This window comes from Carettochelys insculpta, chromosome 1, assembly GCF_033958435.1.
Source record: "Carettochelys insculpta isolate YL-2023 chromosome 1, ASM3395843v1, whole genome shotgun sequence".
Classification (NCBI taxonomy): Eukaryota; Metazoa; Chordata; order Testudines; family Carettochelyidae; genus Carettochelys; species Carettochelys insculpta.
In genome coordinates this window covers 140682268-140702280 of record NC_134137.1, presented here as the reverse complement: position 1 = coordinate 140702280, position 20013 = coordinate 140682268, and the positions used below count along the sequence as shown (strand labels likewise).

At 40.4% G+C, this 20013-nt stretch overlaps 1 protein-coding gene across 1 annotated transcript in view; it reads left to right on the top strand.

Moving 5' to 3' along the window:
- NLGN4X (neuroligin 4 X-linked) overlaps positions 1 to 20013 on the top strand; it is a 264063-nt gene that overhangs the window by 230847 nt on the left and 13203 nt on the right. The window contains exons 5-6 of the mRNA XM_074983331.1: positions 15817 to 16002; positions 18519 to 19308. Of these exons, the coding sequence (XP_074839432.1) occupies positions 15817 to 16002; positions 18519 to 19308 (976 nt within the window). The remainder of the gene's footprint in view (positions 1 to 15816; positions 16003 to 18518; positions 19309 to 20013) is intronic.

The following is a 20013-nucleotide window of genomic DNA, read 5'->3' as shown; positions in this document are numbered from 1 at the left end:
TTGTCCCTGTATGTATCCAGTTTTCTTCAGCAATGCTCCTTTCCGTGGTATAATGGCAATACAGTGTGAGAGCCTTCTGCTGGTTATATACCATCTAGTGATCCCCCCAACACCCAGGTGATCCCCTAGTGGGGCGGGTGATCTTCTGTGGGGTGGTAACATTGCCTTTAGGTCAGCTTTGCACTGAGAAGTGTAAACCTTCCCTAACACAGAGTGAATTTGCCAAATCCTGTCTGCATGCATTGCTTTCCAAATGGAGGTCATTTTATACACATGACACAGATTTTGGTTTCTGTGTGCTGGACTGAACTGATACACATCTAAACAATGCTTTGTATGAGATCACTTACATGTAATGGATTGAGGGAATGGGAATAATTCATTCTGATTTGTCTGCTAATGGTCCTTATCTAACTGATAGAAATCACTAATTTCAGCGAAAACTCATTTTCAGTTAATATCATTCACCAGATGCAAAAGTGGTAGTTTGTGCTGCTATTAGCCACTTTCCATTTCTTCCTGAAGATTGCATGTAGCAGCATGCCAAAGAAGTGGAAAAGGATGAGAAATCAGGAGAGTTGATGTCCATTTCCTATTCTGCTACAGGTTTCTTTCGATGAGCAAGTTAGGTGGGGGGAGGAGGATGGAGGAAGGGAGGGTCTTTGTAGAGAGGGAAATACTTGAGATTTAAGTAGATGCCTAGATTTCAAAGTTACTAAACAAATGCTCTTCATACATGCTAAGTAGAAGAAGTGGAGGGTAGCAGTGTCATTAACCACAAATCTGCCAGGAAAGGTTCCACAGACAGTTCAATGGCTGGACACCTATGAAAACAACATTTTTCAATCTTATTTTATTTTTCATAAAGATGACTCTTTGGTAGCTCACTTATCCATTAAAAAGCAGAAGATGGGAGAAGTTCCTAGGGCAATGGGCTTTATTACCCATTTCAGTCCTCTCTTTAAGCATGTGATAAGTGATGACTGCATATTAATGTAATAATATTGCCTTTGCCTGGCCACTTAACGGAGATTTTCATAAGAAAAATGTCATCTGGTAATATGAGTAATTGTTCAATCATACTTTTATTCAGAAAGATTCCACTTTCCTGGGAATTCATACTTACAGTTAAAATCCCCTCACTATTTTTGCAGCATCTTGCCATTTGTGTCTTACTGATAAACAGTTTTGGGAAATCAGACATAGTGGACTGTTCGTTATTCACAACAGTATAAGTATTCACAATAAGTGTAAATTTAATACTTGGCTAGTAATCTATTAATGGTAGCCTTCTGGGAATGCTCTTTTCTTCCCTTATGGCTTGGTCATTATCTTGCAAACTGGTGACCTATGAGTTTAGTGTGGGGCTTACAGTTATCACAAGGTTCTCAACAGAATTTCACTCCAGTTATTTTCCTGTAATAATTTAACATGTTCCACTGTCTATAAAATGAGCATTCCATAGTTTACTTCTCATGGCCTATGTCTACACTTGCCCCCTTCTTCGAAGGGCACATGGTAATCAGCCTGATCAGAGAATACCAATGATGTGCTGTAATGAATATGCAGCACTTCATTAGGCTAATTCTCCCTTGGGGCAGCTTCAAAGTGTCAAACTTTGAAGTGCCTGCAGCTACATGGCATTCCAGCACTTCAAAGTTTGACACTTTGAAGTTGCACTGGGGAGAATTAGCCTAACGAAGTGCTGCGTAGTCATCTCAGCACTTCATTAGTATTCTCCGATTAGTCTGATTACCATGCCCCCTTCAAAGAAGGGGGCAAGTGTAGACATAGCCATGGAGTTCTAAGCCATATTTCTACTGGTGGAAGAAGACACTGTGGTCAAAGTGTACTCTCCATTCATCGAATGTTTGCAGCCCATGGATCTGACCACTTAGAGACATTGATGGCCTTTTAAGCAAGTGTATGAATAGAATAGACTAGTAGCTATAAAATACGATTTATTTTTTTGTGGGGTGGTTGGGGCAATGGCACAGCTGATGGATTTAACTTGTTTGTTCACCAGGTAATTTATAATACAGTGTACAGTGATCTTTCCTGTGGCTCCTTTTGTGATATCGATCATATCTGACAGATCTAACCTAGGAAGTGTGTAACCTCAGAGTATTTGGTGTACAGTAGCAAAAAACGAACGGATTGGCCAGCATGTATATGAATTTAGAAGAGTTGTGTACTCTTGTATTGGAAGGTGGGACTCTGCCACATTTGCTCAAAAGGAATATTGACTGAGTCAAACTATTTTGGTGGTAAAGTGCGTAAATGTAATAGAACCAGCTGCTAAGCATCCTTGTGGAATCCAGTACTTTAGATTAGAGCCGTAGTGGCCTATTCTTTAATTCTGCTCATACCTGCTCCCACTATTATGGCAGTGAGTCCTGTGGAACTACAGGATACCAGTCCTGCTGCACATCTCCCCATAGCAATGCATAGGGCTCTACTTTAAATAGTACTCATAGCGCTATCTCTTATCACCAGTCTGATCTAACACCCATTATATTTCTGCTGCTAATCTAAGAGCACATCAAGTTTTGATGCATATTTACAAGCACTTTAACATATTGGGCACAAGCTCACCTAATGCACCTATTAAAAGGCTTTTTATGGTAGAAATACCACAGAGATTCAGCTAGAGTGACTTGGCACAGTTCTGTATGTGTCAATGGAACATGGTCACTGTATACCAGCTATGGATCTACCCCACTCTTTAGAAAACGTGTATAAAAATAAGCTAAACATGTCACCAGATACTGTTGCGTTATTTTATTTCCCTTCTCCCTCTCATACAACTCATACTCAGAGTATACCTTTTGTAATGAAAATGAGGCCCCATTATGAAGGTTTCTGTTGGGGTTCCACAGGCCCAAGGTTGTATGGTAAAAGCCCAGTCCCTTTATTACTATACTTCATCCTACAGACTAGACTAGCAGCTATGGCCCCTGTGCAGGGACTTGTAAGAAGGGTTATTAATAATTGTACTAAGCATTTTTCATATAATGCACATTTTTTCCATAAGACTGACAGCGCTCTGAAGAGAAGGCAGAAGCCTTCTTATCTCACTTTGTTGATGGAGGAGAAATCGACCATGATCTAACTCAACGGCCTTTTTGTCTCAGCTTCTCCTTAGCCACTGCAAAGCCTACTTTCTCTGTCTGTTTGAAATGCATAAGCCCCCATGTTTTTTCCTGTTGCCATTCACGATGGTGTTCGGTCTGTGGCAAAGTTCAGGTGGGATAAGGGGTAGAACCAAATTTTGTATTCACATCTGTGTCCACAACAATGAGCTGCAGATATCCACAGATGCAAATAACCATGGATATAAGCAGATAGTGAAAAATGTGCAGGGTTCTAGATACAAAATTTGTATCTGCATTCACATCTGCGAAAATGAGCCGTGGATATCTACAGCCACATCTGCAGATGCAGATACCTGTGGGTATAAATTGGATATATGTGGATATGCAGAGCTCTAACAATGAGTTGTACATGGGCAATCCTTGGTGAAACATCCTATTCCGTTTTTCAGCAGTGCTTCTTTCATGTGAACAGTTTGCCTATGGGCATTCTGATTCTTTCCCCTTCACACCACTTCCCCCACTAAAGAGTACAGAAGAGTCAGGACTAAATACATTTTCAAGACAAAAACAATGCCATGAGTAAGATAATACCAATGTAAACACTTCATTTCATGTTTGAACACAGTAATAGGATTTTGACTTAGGGATGTAAGATCCTGTTTAATGAGTTAGTTGATTAAGCACTAGGTTTAACTGGTTACTGTTAAACAGGTGGGGGGGCTGAGGAACCTCCCCTCCTGCCCTGGATAGGGACTCCTCTGGACTGGCTAAAGCGACCCACATCCACAGTGGCCCAGCCTGAAAGTGCTGCTGGAAGTAGGGGCACTCCAGACAGGTCAGAGCAGCTCCTGTTCCTGGCATCCTCATGTACCCTGGGCTGGGACTTGGGGAACTGTCTGGGTTGGAGCAGCCTCCTCAGCACCTCTGGGCCATCAAAGACAGAGCTTCTCTAGTCACTCTGGACCATGCCCCACCTGCATAATCCTGTGAGGCTGGAACAGACCCTGCCCATGACAAGCTATGGGCTGCTCCAGCCCCTACCTGTTAGCCTAAACTGATGAGCCTTATCGGTTATGGTTAATCTGCAACTGGTTAATTGTTAACCTGACTACCTTGAGAGCATGGTGGAACCACCAACACTTGCACATGTTTCAAGTCATATTCAGGAGATTTACAGACAAAACCCATTAGAAAATTTGAAGGCACTGCTTTCAGTATTCATTGCTTGGAAAGAAGTAACCGTTTCTGGAATTTCACAAATACAAACAAAAAGGCAAGAGCTTGCCATAGAGCACAGATGCTTGCAATTTATTTGTATTGTTCTTGTCATATTTCTGTTCACCCCTTGCCCAAGTTAATTTTTGTGTTCTAAATCAATTGCAGCAGATAAGGCAGGTTTGGGTAGCAGGTGTGAGGAGGCATAAAGACAGAAGCAATATGGAAGGAGAAGAATATGACAGAAATACTGCTGGTGCTAGAAGAGAATGAAAGTAGACTAAAATACACTAGTCTGTATGTTTATCCTGCATATTTCCTGACAATTGATTTCTCACTATGGTATCTTGGCTGTTCAGCATGGGCTGTTGAGTTGGACTTTAGTCTTTATGTAATGATCATATCCTGAGCTAATGAATGTAAGTTTTAAAAAGGCTGAATGAAGAGAAAGAGAAACAAAGATGAGAGAGTTATTTTATTTCAAACATTACCTTCTACAGAACTTAGAGTGCCTATTAAAATAGTTGATGCAATGAAATTTCATTTTTCGTAAGTAAAAAAAAAGTATTATCACAGCATTTACTAGCTGTCCTAGTTTATTCAGTTTCAGAAATTATTATTCTTTTATTGGGGGTAAAGAAAATTTGTCTCCCAGCATTTTCTACATTTGGTGTGTATGTATGTCAGTGTCCTAAGAAGTCAATACTGTTTATTAAGAAAGATGACATTGCTTTTGTTTTCTTTGTTAATGTTATGCTGTTTGGAACAATGGTAAAATGCTAGGTTTTTATATACGTTTGCTGATGGAGGTCTTCTGGTATCTACTATAATATACAGTTAGAATAAAGAACTCAACCTCTACGCTAATAGGGTATATGGCAGCATTTGTCCTTGAGATCAGGATGGGGAACATTCCTCATCAAACCAGATGGGTTATTAAAGGAGTCCACCTGCTAGATATCACAACAGACGGACTCTTTGCATTTGAAGGTGTCCCTGGTTTCTACTTATCTTTTTCCTAGCTTCAAGTCTGTTAGTGCTTGGCACAACTACAAAGGATTATGTTTGTGATCAAGCCGGCTGGCTATACAAGGCAGCATGATGCTAAGATGAGGATGAAACTGGCATATAGGAGTTCATGTTTAAGCCAAGTTAAGGAAGAAAAAAGAAAATATTCCCCACCTTTGAAAAAAAGTAGTAGTGTATGCAAACACTGCAATCAGTGCTCAAGGAAATAATTTCTTCGTATTGTTCTTCTGTTCCTCACTTTAAGCAGCTCCTTGAATTTGGTTTCAAAATACTTAGACTACAGTGGTCTGCAAGCTTTACCGTGTCATGCTGAAAGCTTTTATTGCCTTATTCTTTTATAAGATGTGCCTTTGGTTTAGCTGTTTGCTGCTCTCCATCATTCACAGGTGGTGCTGATACTGTACTACCCCATGCCACTGCTGGCACTCTTGAAAAGGAAGCAGTCAGGAAGCAGTAAAAAAGGGGTGAACATGGAGCTTCAGGACTGTCTGTAGTTTCTTACTACTAGTTAGTGGGGAGTCCCTCATTCCAGGTAGTGATAAAGGAAAACCAACCAACAAACAAACACAAAATACATGCAGCATTACAGGACTAGTCACTGCTGAAATTTGGACTTATAGCCAGTCATAACATGGATTTGATATGGATTTGGCCTTGAGGCCATAATACAAAGGTAAAGAAGGGGTTCCTCTGCAGTAACAAAATACCAGATTATCCCATTTGAGAAATACAAGAGAATTTTATCGTACTGCCTTCTTACTGGAATGATTGATAAAGAGAGATGTGAACTTAGGGATAAAAGGAGCACAAATTGCAAATCATATCAGTAAATGTGACAGTTTGGCAAGGGTGGTCTGGAGGCTGGACTAGAATCACAATATTACTTTTGACAGAGGTTGGGTCTACACTATGAAATAAATTCAAATTTAAGGCAGTTATCTCGGTGTTACTACATAACTGTCTTCACTTTCAATACCATTAGCTCGATTTAAGGAGCACTGATATTGAGATTACAATATCGTCGTTACCTGATGGGTATCATGTCAAGCTTGAATTCAAAAATTTGATTAAAGGCCAGTGTGGAATCACCACATCTTAAAATTGAATTTATTAGCCTCCAGAAGTGTCCCATATGTCACCCACAATGCCCCTCAGTGCTCTGCTCTGGCTGCTGCTCTCCAGATGTGCCAGAATGAAGTAACAGGAACACCGTGAATTTCAAAGCAGGAGCAGCAAGCCTGTGGCTGTGGGCTCATGTTTGTACGACAGACTGAGAAATGTCTTCTCTTTTGTTGCTATTAGCACTGTGAGCGCATCTACCCATTACAAGTAGCCCCTGCAGGGGTTTGGGGTTCTGTCTCTACTCTTGTTATTTTTTTCTGTGCTGCCTGGCACCAGCCACTGACCTGCTGCACATGTGACAACAAGGCTGTTGTGGGGGTCGTGCTTGCATAAGATGCCAAGAAACTTCTCGGCAGTTTACATTTGTGTACAAACCTCCCTCCATCCCCGACATATGCCACACAGTCGGTATCTTTTCCACAATCAGCCACATCATGTGGGTAGCCCCCAAATCCATAAAAGGACGTGCCTGCTGTTCGGTGCTGACCACACTGCCAGGCAGCACCATGTCCTGGCTTGTGCATGTATAGGGCTCCAAGGGCAGGAAAGAATTTCAGAGACTTGCAGCCACTGTCTCCCCCAGTGACTAAGGTATTCAGGGGCTTGCTACCACCAGAGGGATGTCTCCCCCCAGTGACTAAAGTATTTGGGGGCTTGCTGCCACTGTGGGGAAGTCTCTCCTGGCAGCTAAGATAGTAGGGGAGACCAATTCAACTGCCCCCCACTCAAACCCACAACACCCCTAGCAAGAGACCAGTGGTGCTTGCAGCAGCCAGGGGTAAGTGTCCCCTGGCAGCTAAGATAGTCGGGGGGACTACTTCAGCTACCTTAACATTCCAACCGGCTCTGCAGCCACAGACCACAGCATCTCCCACCTCCAAAAATATTTTCAGGGGCTTGCTGTCCATCGCGGACACCTGCTGCTTTGATATTTTCTTATAAAATCTTTTTCCTAACATTTCCGATCTCTCTTCATGCTTTGATCCCCCCAATAACACAGGGGAGAGGGCTAGTTGAGATTCTTCTTTCCATTTTAAGTTCAGTGTGTGATATTTCACTGCCATCACCCATGTTGACAATGTCTGTGTAGTGAAGAAGAAGTAAAAAAGAATAAAAACAAAGGAAAACTTCCTAGACTTTTCAATCCTCTTTCTTCTAACTTTGAGAATGCAGTATGGGTCCCTGTATTATTTGCAGGGATCAGATGCAATCACGGGAGGAGGGAGACTTAGTGGATGGCCAGTTGAGAACACATCCTGTGCACAGAAGCCTTGTAGTGCACCTGAAAGCCAAAGACCCTCCCCTCAGCAACTCCCTTTTTAAAAAAAAAAAACTTTCCTATCTTCTCTTTCTTCAAGCTTTTTAGGAACCCTGTATTATTTTCAGGGACTGAATGCAATCACGGGAGGGGCGACATTCAGTGGATGGCTAGTTGAGAATTCAGCTACAGAAGAAAGACATGTCTGTAAACTTTTTTGCCATCTTTGTGTATACCCTACTTTTCCTTCCTTTCAATGGGAAAAATGGACATTTGCTTACCACAGGAGGCGAATGAGGAAAATGCAATGTGAAAAGATGATGTAAAAGACCAGCAAGCATACCCAGAATGCTACAGGGATGAGGGACCTGTGGGGGAGGCTCCCACAATGCACTACTGCAACAGTCAATGTTTGCCAATTGAATGTAGCAATAATGTCAACTTGGTGAAGAGCACATGGAGAGGCGAAGATGGTCAAATTTGAACTTATAAATTCGAAAATTATAAACTCGATATTAATAAATTTGAATTTATCTGATAGTGTAGACACAGTCAGAGGGTTTGCTGTTCCCAAATTCATATAATTGTTCATAATTTTTATAAAGTGACTGTAATGTTCATGAAAACAGATACACTAATAGAGTTGGGAACGGAAGTTCTCTATCTGTGGGTCTGACACATAGACTACATCTACACCGGCGCGCTCTGTCGACAGAGGTCACTGTCAACAAAAAGCCCTCAGCAGTACCTCTGTCAACAGATAGTGTCTTACTTGCCAAGAGGCAATGGTTCTTTCCTTAATGGATTTGGAGGCAAGAAGCACACAAATTAGGTGCAGATTTAACAATGAAATTAAGTGAATGTCAAAGTAAAGTACAAAGCTTATGTCCTTTCTGCTGCTGGTAACTCCTGAAGGACAGTGGACAGACCCTGATGGCCAATATGTTGCATCTCCAATGGCTCTGGTCTATGCTGAGGTTCCAATATTAGGAATATTCCCGGCATTTATATACTATAGGATCTACATTAACCTATTGTTTTGAGAACCCAAAAAGATTGTTTTGAGAGCCTGACAAGATTGTTGATACATTGCATATTTTCCCAGTTCTGATAATTAGCTTTGGCTTTGGCAAGTGGCAAACAGCCAACAAAGATGACTATGTGATTGTCCCGTACACTTCTGTACTCCTGTACCACGTGGATAGCCTTGGGACCTGTCCCAGAACTTGTTGAAGGTAAACAATGCATTACTAAACTATCATCTTGAGCAAGCAGCTAACTCTTTGAGAATCATGAAAAAATAATGAAAAGTAAAAAGCACAAGTGGCTGCCTCGGGCATTCGGCCCTGAAATTGAGAATCAGGCATAAACAGGGAACAACTGCTGTATACCACCTAGTCTCATCAATTTCACAATTGTCTTACACATTTCCACTACAATGTCTACACACAAAAGCACATTAAAAAAGACAGAATGGCTGACCGAAAGTTCTGCAAACAGGGCTGCCTGGGAAACCAGAAGCCTTCTCTGTCAACAGCAGTGAAGCTTCCTCAGACTGAGCCAATTTCTCCCCATATTTACACTGAGTGAAGTCAATGAACTTTCTGATTACAGTTACACTGCAGCGATCTCTACAGAAGTTACGGTCGGAAACGTCTGTTGACAGGTCGCATCTGCACATAAAAGATGGATCTTTTGATCGGCTCTGCTGACAAAAGGGCCCGTGGAGCACCTACATAGCTTTTATATCAGCAGTTTCTGCTGAGAAAATGCATTTCAGGTGCTCCTACACTAGCCCCCTTCTTTGAAGGGGGTATGGTAAACAGCCCAATTGGAGGAGGCTGATAAGTTGCTGTGATGCATATGCAGCAATTCATTAGCATAATGGCTGCCACGGGAACATCAAACTTTGAAGCACTGCCAGGCAGCATAGCCACAGGTGCATCAAAGTACCTGCCGAGCTTCGAAGTTCCCTTATTCCCAAAACATGCACGGTCCAAAAGTTTTGTCTACAAAATTCTAATTTTGCCTACAAATCTCACTAGTGTAACCATAGCCAATGAGTATTCACCTTTCTATATCAGACTCTGTTCTGGCCTGTTGCCCTGTCAATGTATGTGTTTCTCTCTCTTGGGCTAGAGAAACCATCTCTAGAAGCAAGAAGCTTACTCTTTGTGTCACCTATGGCCTGGAATTCTCTGCTAAGACTAGAAATCAGGTTACATGGTGTGGGAGTGTTCTTCCAGTCTGAACTGAATTAATTGAAAATGGGAGTGAGATCACCAACTTGTTTCATACAAACAATTATATAGCAATTGGATCTCACCAGCATTTGCTCACTACCAACCTAGAGGATATTTCAATACATCATCTAAGGGGGAAAAATGCTTTATATTCCTTTAGCAATCTACAGAATTACTTACACACCTTGGGACAGACCATCAGCTGCATCATTGCCTTACAAGGCTTAGCTGGTAGTAGAGGGCCACAAAGATGGCTTTATGTAGTGTTTCTGGGTCTGGCAGGAAGCCATTTCTGCTCTGGCACACCTCAGAGAAACCTCACTGGTGTGAAGGCAAAAAGGAATCACAGTGCTCATCTGGTCTGACCTTCTGTTATCATACAGCCATGGAACCCCATGAATTAATTCCTGTGTGAACTAGAGTTTTTAGAAGAAAAATCTAATATTGACTTTAAAATTGCTGGTGATTGACAGTCCATCCTGGGCCTTCCACCACAGGCAGCGGTAAGTTATTCCGGTGGTTTATTGCCCTCATGGTTAAAATGTATGCCTTCTTTTCTGCCTGAATTTGTCTAGCTTCAGTTTCCAGGAACTAGATCGTATTAGACTTTTATCTGATAGTTAGAATAATCTTATCAAATTGCTATTCCCCATGTAGGCAGTTACAGATGATGATCAAGTCAATCTTTATCCTTTCCAGTGTGGTTTTCATGAATAGGCATGTTTTCAAATACTTTTTCTTGTGGCTCTTCTCTTAAACTTGTCCATTTTATCAACATCTTTCTTACATTAAGGACATTAGAATTGAACATGGTATTCCAATAGCAGTTGGACCAGTATCAGATATCAGATAACCTCTCTTCTACTTGAGATGCCCCAGTTTTTACGTCCAGCCATTGCATTAGCTTTGGCTTAAATATTGCCTTGGAAGCTCATGCTCAGCAGATAATTTGCCATGGACATACCCCAAGTCTTTTACAGAGTTACAGCTTCCCAGGATAGGGTTCCCCTTCTATAAGTTATCTTCTCTGTTTATATATATATGTATGTGTGTGTGTATGTGTATGTGTATAATATATATACACACACACACACGCACACCCACATGCAGATTAAACATTAACTGGCATTCTGTCATGGCAGGTGGCTCCTCCGCTCTCCTGCTCACAGCAGCTCCCCATGTGGCACAGCCATGCTTGAGCCACCCAGAGCGACTCCTCATGTGGTGCAGCCATGCATGAGCTGCCCAGAGCGACTTCTCATGCACAGCCATGCACTGAGCCACCCAGAGCAGCTCCCTGTGCAGCGTGATGCCCTGCCAAGAGCAGCTCCCTGTGTGGCATGGCCATGCTCAAGCTACCCAGAGTGGCTCCTTGTGAAGTGCAGTGCCCCCTCCCATCCCTGAGTGTATTGGAACCTCCCACGTAGCTGACATATTTGAATATCTGGCAACCTCCCATTCCTGGGTTTGCTGCATATAAAAGAGTTTACTGCATATACATGCATTACATGTCTTAACAAAGTCAAATGTAAAACTAATTAGTATATATATGACTTTATTAAGACATGTAATGTTTTCTTGCATCCACTTTATCAGGTGATCCAAATTGCTCTTCATCAGTGACCTGTTGTCATTATTTACCAATTGTCCAGTCTTTGTGATCTTCACAAACTTTGTTTACGGTAAAAGCCCTGCAAGCAAAACCAACTGCAGCTAGCTGCCAGTACCCTAGGGTCAATTGCCCCAAAAGTTTTTACCTTGCAACTCTCTTATTCTTGTCAACACCCGCTACTCTGTTGGGCCAGGTGCAGGAGTCGGGCCAGAGCTTCAGGAGATGCACATTCAGACAGGGGCAAAGAGGAAGGGTGTTGGACCCCAGCACAGGACCAACAGCCAGACCAGCAGCTGGGACCCTGAGTGTGAAATCAGGGCTGGGGCGAGGAGTGAAGCATGGTCATGCTCCTTCCCTATCCACCCCTCTCTCTGGGGCTACCCCAGTCATGCCCTCCAGCTGTCCTCAGCACCCCTGTATGGAGCCGTTCCTGAAATGATCCAAGAACTTCTGCCCAAGGGATTCATCCTAGAAGCAGGATGCCCACCCACATCTTCTTTGCCTTGATCACATCACCAATTGTAGTGGGTGGGAAGGATTATTGTAGAGATATTTATTCATGTCACCTGAATTGCCAAGCAACTGTATGTGGTGGCTTTGTGATTGCAGTGTACCAACAAAATGGTGCAAAGCAGACAGAATGGTTCTAAGTATCCAGGACATTCATTTTAAAAGTTTATGGAAGCAGAAGAAAATCCCAGTCTTTCTCCCTTTCAATAAAATATTTTTCCTTCTTGATTCCCACTCACAATGGTATGTTCAAGAATATTTTTTTTCCATTCACGGAAGCATACCTGATCCAAAGAAACTGGATCTGAAAATTTAATTTATGTACATTTAGAAGCCTTATTTTAAAACAGTGTTACTATAATGACCATTGAAATATATTTTTACATGTGTTGTTTTCTTAAAGTGGTTGAAAATTGAGATACAGTGTGCAGTTGCAATTTGCATAGTTAAACAAATCACAATGAGTCTTTATGTGCTCTTCCCGTTACCCTGCAATTATATGGGAGACTTTTTTATTTTTTAATGAAGTCATGGTTTAGAGGGGGAGAAACAGTAGTGAAGTCAGGAACTGAATATTGCAGTTTGATTTCTTTCTCTGCCTTTAAATGAAAGAAGCTCTGTGTTTACTATTCGGAGCTTTAGACAGTTCAACCATCTGTTTCATTAATAGGGATGGGAGAATATTGCAAAGTTCCAGCTTCCATATTCTATCAAAAAATGCAACCCATAATATTCTTAAACTCCATAACGTGTTTTTTTTCCTAAAGAGTCATACAGCAAATTGGAAAAAAAAATCAAAATGAATTTAAAACATATACCATAAATATACATATTTCTGAAAGCCCATGGTAAATTACTATCTTTGAAACAAAAGCACCCTAGCTTATGCTAAGGGGTATTTAGTCACACTTTACTTATCCCTCTGAAATCTATGTACTAACCCACACAGAATGACCTAGCTGGTTTATGTATTTTTGTGCAAACAGATAATCCCTTGCCTTGAATCTAAAAAATGGCTTTGTGCAAATATTATGATCTGGTATTCAGAGCATGAAAGGATATATATCCTCATCAAGACAAGACATATTTATTCATTCATTTTGTGTCTTGTGGGGTTGCCGCTTTGCCTTGATGATTAGTTTTTAAATTAAGAAACCTTACTCTTGCAGTTAATAAGGATCAGCAGAGAACTGCTGAAACAAACAAAAAAAACTTCCTGTATTGAACATCAGATATTCATTGATAGCAGTTTCATCCATCCATCTTTCAGTACATTTAGAAGGAATTTAAAATCACAAAGATTGACCTGCTTTAACCTGATGCTGCTAGAAGAACTAAAATATGCCTCATTTCTGCATATTAATTAACTTGCTGTTTTAAAGGTTACAACAGTCACTTTCTCTGAGAGAAGTCATAGTTCTAATTTAATAAAGGCTTATGAATAACAAAATATTAAAGTGGCTTTGCAATGGACTGCAGAGACAACACAAGAAATAGGGTTATTCTTTGCCTGACACTCCCCCTTTTGCCTGCCACCCCCAAGAAGGATAATAAAGGGATGTGGAAAAAGGAATCAGACTGGTCTACAAAAATGGTTCTGGCATTTATGGATTAATAGAGTCTTTCTTCAATGTTAAATGGAAAAGAGAAGGTAGCACTACTTCTATAACTACTATGCCGCTGCTGACTAAAGAAGTTTTCATAAGCAAGCCAACATGAAAGGATCTTTTCTAGCAATGCCAGTGTGTTTCATTTTGTAGTAAATTAGAGCAAGTGTTTCAAGATGAATGCAAGTGCTTATGCAGCACTTGTTGGCATTAAACACTAATTAATAGTTGCTAATTAAATATCAGAAAGATATTTTGGTGAGAGTACAGTCACTAAATTGTGACTAATCTTGCTTTAGCACTGTCAGCCGTTATGACATCCTAATTCAATTACTTATCCTAAATGTGGGATTTCATCACTTGTTTGAAGTGTATTCCTCTCAAGGATATATTATGTGATATTGCTTTTAAATCTTGGCATACATTCTCTGTACACTGTTGGGAATGTTATTGCAGGCCATGACATGGAAACACAAGAGCTGCTACATTTAAATGCTGCCATTTTTTGTCTAATGTATGTTGTTTTTATGGTGCTAGCCGTGTGTATTTGGAATTGTATTTGGGGCACAAAAGTAAGTTACTTGTCCCCTTCAATGTTCCCTGCCATATCATATGACCAAAAGTTTTAGATCCTCAAAGTGAACCTACTGGGGAATATGGCCAAAACGCTTTATAGTTTTTATCCTAGTACCTCAGATTTTCTTCACTGAGCTATCAACAGAAAGCAGGTTTTAGCTCACACCAAGAGGGCTCTGGATGATATGCTGTGAATACACAAAATTGCATTCAATCCCTGGTCAATATGCTCCCCCCCCCCCCACCACAATGATTTCTGGCCCTCATTTGGCAGCATTGTTTGAGCTGGCCCTGATAATTACTTTAGAAATTACAATGTGTTTCTCTGTTTAAAAACTCAGAGTAGCTTTTAATTAATGTTAAGTAGTGTTAAATCTAAAACATTCATCTTTTCTAAAGTATTCATTTTAGAATTCTTATTTTCAGTCACTTGATAAAATAAGTATCAGAGAGGTAGCCTTCTTAGTCTGTATCTTCGAGAACTACAAGAAGTCCTGTGGTACCTTTTAGACCAACGTAAGCTTTATGCTCCAAAATATGTTAGTCTATAGGGTGCCACAGGACTTCTTGCTGTTGTTGATAAAATAAGATCTGTGCAGTTTTGCAAAGCAATAAATGATTATCCACGGTAATTTGGACATAGTGCACAGCTTAGAATGCAAATTGTTCCAATCAGTATTGGTTAGTATGATGATTCAAGTAAGCTGGTTTCAGAAATGCAAAACTAATCACAGTCTCTTAGTTTAGCTTGTGTTGTTCTAAGCAACAGGACAAGTAACAAATTTGGCATGCTTTATTTCTAAAATCTAATAACTACAGTGTGGGAGGTGAAAAATAGCAAAACAACTTTTCATTCAATCTCCAAGGAAAGATTTGGAATCCGATTTGTCCAGATGAAGTCTGGATGCTCAGGGTTGAATGGCTGAGGATTGACCAGCTATCCTGCTTGTAAATATCCTTTGTAGAATTGGATTAAACGTAATTTTTGTAGGGTTTTCATTTTTCTTTCATTTATTTTTCATTTACTTTAACCATTGTCATATACTTGTCACTGTACAGTTCAAGGATTATAAATTGCAGAACTGCTCAGGGCTGGACTATTTTGGTCACTGCCAAAAGGAATCTAAACAAATGTTCAAGGGATCATTGTCTGCAGTGAAAGAACTGGTGTCCTAATTCCTCCTGTGTGTTGTGGATGCACACACAGTGCAGTCAGAACATTTGGATGAGGGTTTTGGTTTTTGTTTGTTTGTTTGTTAATGTACTAACTAAAGATTTATTCAGTTTGTAAAACCTTCATTCTTCATTGCTTCTTGGGTACTGGACAATTATGAAAAAAAAGAAATACATATTTTTGACCCTCATGCCACATGTGCCATAGGGGAAAAATATCCTATGTTTTTAATGCTTGCATTGGAGACATGTAGTTTGGACTATGACCTTTTATTAAAAACAAGGAGACAGGAAGGGAATACATGTTGTGAATATGTGGCTGCCCCATAGCTAATTCTGTGGCTGGTGAACTAAAATTATCTCCTTTGCTTTATAGGTTTTCTAAGTACTGGAGACCAAGCTGCAAAAGGCAATTATGGCTTGCTTGACCAAATTCAAGCTTTACGATGGATTGAAGAAAATATTGGATCCTTTGGAGGAGACCCAAAGAGGGTGACTATTTTTGGATCTGGAGCAGGAGCATCCTGTGTTAGTCTCCTAACACTGTCTCACTATTCAGAAGGTAAAATAAAAGCAAAAAGGGAGCCTTTTAAACAGAGTGGATATATATAGGTTTACTAAGAATGAGAAGGCATACCAGGCTAGTGAATATTTCATTGACATTGTTGGCATACAATAATTTTGAGCTACTACTTTACAGTAACAATAGCCTGGCATTTCAGCCTAATATATATAGCCTGAAATGCCAGCCTATTGTTACTGTAAAGTAGAAGCTCAAAATTATTGTAAGCCAACAATGTCAATGAAATATTCACTAGCCTGGTATGCCTTCTCATTCTTAGTAAACCTATAAATCCTGATGGTCCAGCATCTGGCAAAAATAGTCCCATTTACGGAGATAATCTGGCAAAATTTGATGGTCCAGCATACAGTAGTCCCCCTCTAAATTCACATAAATTGGGGAGTTTAGGTGGTGGGTTGGGGATGTGGGAGGGGGATGTGGGGGTTAAGCCTGGGGTGGGTAAGGGCAGCAGGGGGGTTTGTGGAGTGGACTTGAACTGCAGTGTGTGGGGGTTGGAGCTGGGGAGTGAGGAGGCTGGAGCCAGGATGTGCAGGGGTGGTGAGGAAGCTGCAGGAGTGCAGGGGTGAAGAAGCTGGGGATGTGCAGGGGTGGTGAGCTGCAGCTGGACACAGGGGTGGTGAAGCTGCAGGAGTGAGGAGTGGTGAAGCTGAGAAGCGTGGGGTGGTGAAGAAGCTGGAGGAGCACAGGGGGTGACATCCAATAGTCCATAAAATTAGGTAATCCAGCACATGTGCAGTCTCGGATGGGCTGTACTAAAGGAATTTTACTGTATTTTGCTTTGTACTATGATGAGAAATCAGATTACAAACTTATGTCTTGACCAAGCTTTGCATTAAAAAGTACCCCAGGAAATCTAAACCAGCTAATCTATATAAAAATAGTCCATTCTCTCTTCCATCAATTGTCTGTCCTACCTGAAATAAAGTGGGACAGTGAGCTGCCTTCTTTTCTGGAAAAAAAAAGGCAAGACATTCTTGTCTGCACATATCCGGCATACATTTTAATCACTTAATACAATGCCATTTCATCCAAAAAAAGTTTAAGCCCTACATATGTAGAGTCTGCTCCTGCAGTCCATAGTGTACAAAACTGCTGGGGGGCTGCAATAAAAATGTGAGCTACAAGACTTTTGACTACTGAATAAAAATATATTAATGTGCAGTGTAAGTACTGAATAACTCTGCAGAAAGAGTCCTGTAAGCTTGATCAATGACATTGTACAAAAAACTAGAAAAAGACCATAGTTATCTAAAACCTCTGATCTGTTTCCACCATCTTTCTCCTCTTACTGCATTAACACATGGAGGAGTCTGTAGAAAAGTGCTTCCTAGCAGGAGCTAATTGTTGCAGGTCTGAGACCAAGCATGTCTTATTTGAATGTAGCTAAAATCATTGCACATATTGGTACAAACAGGCCACAATAAGTAAGACTGAGCTATAAACTGTGCCAGAATCAAATACATGGAGTGATGAAAACATTTGCTGATCACAGGCTTGCTGTCGTGTAATTTGTGTAGTAGGTAATAATCATAAGGTGTATTGATCATGGACAGTTTTCACCCTTTATGCATCTTCATACTTGGAGGTAATGTCTGTCTTAATCATTTGTAGTGCAAAAATCAAACACAGTATGTAAGTGCTTTGCAGTCTTTATACACACCTTGGTCAAGACATGTTAGACTGGGTACTCAAATAGCACATTTTGGTGTTCCCATCGGGAAGAAAAATAAAAATCAAAATAACCTAACCAAGCAAGCACACAAAACAGAAACCTGATGGGGAAGATTGGCTGGTGTGTTCCAACTGCTTTGCCACACTGTGATGGCACAAAGCAGCATTAAATCCAGATTGGTGATTGCTTTGCCCGCCGATAAGAGCAAAGCAATCAGAATGCAACAAGTGAATCGGGCCTGGAATTTTCAAATCCTTTCAGAAAAATACAGTATGTTCTATAACAGGAAAACTTGTATAAGCAGGTAATGAAGAATGATGTCAGAGAAGAAGGATCCTGGAAATCAAGCCTATGAAACTGATTTTAGATACGATTTTTTTTAAATTATGTGAAAAGATATATAATTTTCCTTTAATCTTTAAGCTGATGAAGAGTATATGATTCATTCACACACACAAAAGAATATGATTGCTTGTAGCTGGCACACCTTAAAAGATGCAAAATATTAAAGAACTACCACTGTGCTGCAGCTGGGGCATGTCTATTAAAGGTATGAGGTTATTGTGCAAAAATATGTTTTGTCCTAGAAATGCTAACCTATAACCTTCATGCTTTATATACATGGCCATCAAGAATTTTAACTAGTAAGTCTATTAAAAGCTACAGTGAAAAGGAAGGAATTAGCTTAAAGTAAATGGAAACAGAACTGTAATAACAGGAATCGGCATCCTCTAGGTATCATACAATCAAAGTATTCTTTGCTCAGTGAAAGCAGCTTTTTTATATGTCATTTCATTTGCATTTAAACAATTTGCACCTGCAGGTCTGTTCCAAAAGGCAATCATACAGAGTGGAACAGCCCTGTCCAGCTGGGCAGTGAATTACCAGCCTGCCAAGTACACTCGGATATTGGCAGATAAAGTGGGCTGTGACATGCTGGATACCACTGACTTGGTTGAATGCCTTCGGAATAAGAACTACAAAGAGCTCATTCAGCAGACCATCACTCCAGCCACGTACCACATTGCCTTTGGCCCTGTGATTGATGGGGACGTGATTCCAGATGACCCTCAGATTCTAATGGAGCAGGGAGAGTTCCTCAACTACGACATAATGCTAGGTGTGAACCAAGGGGAAGGCTTAAAGTTTGTGGATGGCATTGTGGACAATGAAGATGGCGTTTCTCCAAATGACTTTGACTTTTCTGTCTCTAATTTTGTGGACAATCTGTATGGCTATCCAGAAGGGAAGGATACTCTCCGGGAGACCATTAAATTCATGTACACTGACTGGGCAGATAAGGAAAACCCAGAAACGCGAAGGAAGACCCTGGTAGCTCTGTTTACTGACCACCAATGGGTTGCTCCAGCTGTTGCAACGGCTGACCTGCATGCCCAGTATGGCTCTCCAACATACTTCTATGCATTTTATCACCACTGCCAAAGTGAAATGAAACCAAGCTGGGCTGATTCAGCGCATGGTGATGAAGTTCCTTATGTGTTTGGCATTCCCATGATTGGTCCCACTGAATTGTTCAACTGCAACTTCTCCAAGAATGACGTCATGCTCAGTGCTGTAGTTATGACATACTGGACAAATTTCGCCAAAACTGGGTATGTTTTACATCTTATGGCCTTTTTTTGTTCATATGATTGCTCAGGAATGTTGAAGTATTACAAATGATTCCTCTTATGATACAGTTACAGCAATAATTGCAATGAGTATTGCGGAACACTACTGTAAAAGGGGCTTATTATTTTAAAACATTTTTCTCTATTAAATAACTACATGTGAAGAATAATATACTGTGCTCAAAGTAGGGAAATCGGTAAAAGGTAAATGTCTGTGAGGCCAAAAGGGCTCAGCATCATGCTGTGAATCAGAGGAGCTGTCTTTTTCTACTGCAGTAATAAAATTGTGATTTAAATCATACTTATTTGCTAAGAAATTCTGTGGTTTTTCTTTAAGGGAAGGAAAATTATTGGAGAAATGGCTCAGGAAAATTTTTCTGTATGAGTGTCAGAAGTGGAATAAAAGTCAATTTACTGGAAAATAGTAATCAAGAAAGGTCTCACACAAATCCGTTTAGGTGGGAGAAAAGGGATTCTTAAAAAGGCTGGTTACTAGAACATAGAAATACATCAATATTGTACAGTTGTTATATTTGTAAATGCTGAAGAAAGGACCTTCAAAGCAACTTAATACAAGATGCTATAAATAAATACTATTCATTAAACCTTCTCCCTGTAGGATTAATTTAAAATATCTTTGTATTTTACTTAAGAAAAAGAGTTTTTTTGTTCTTATTAACTCTTTGG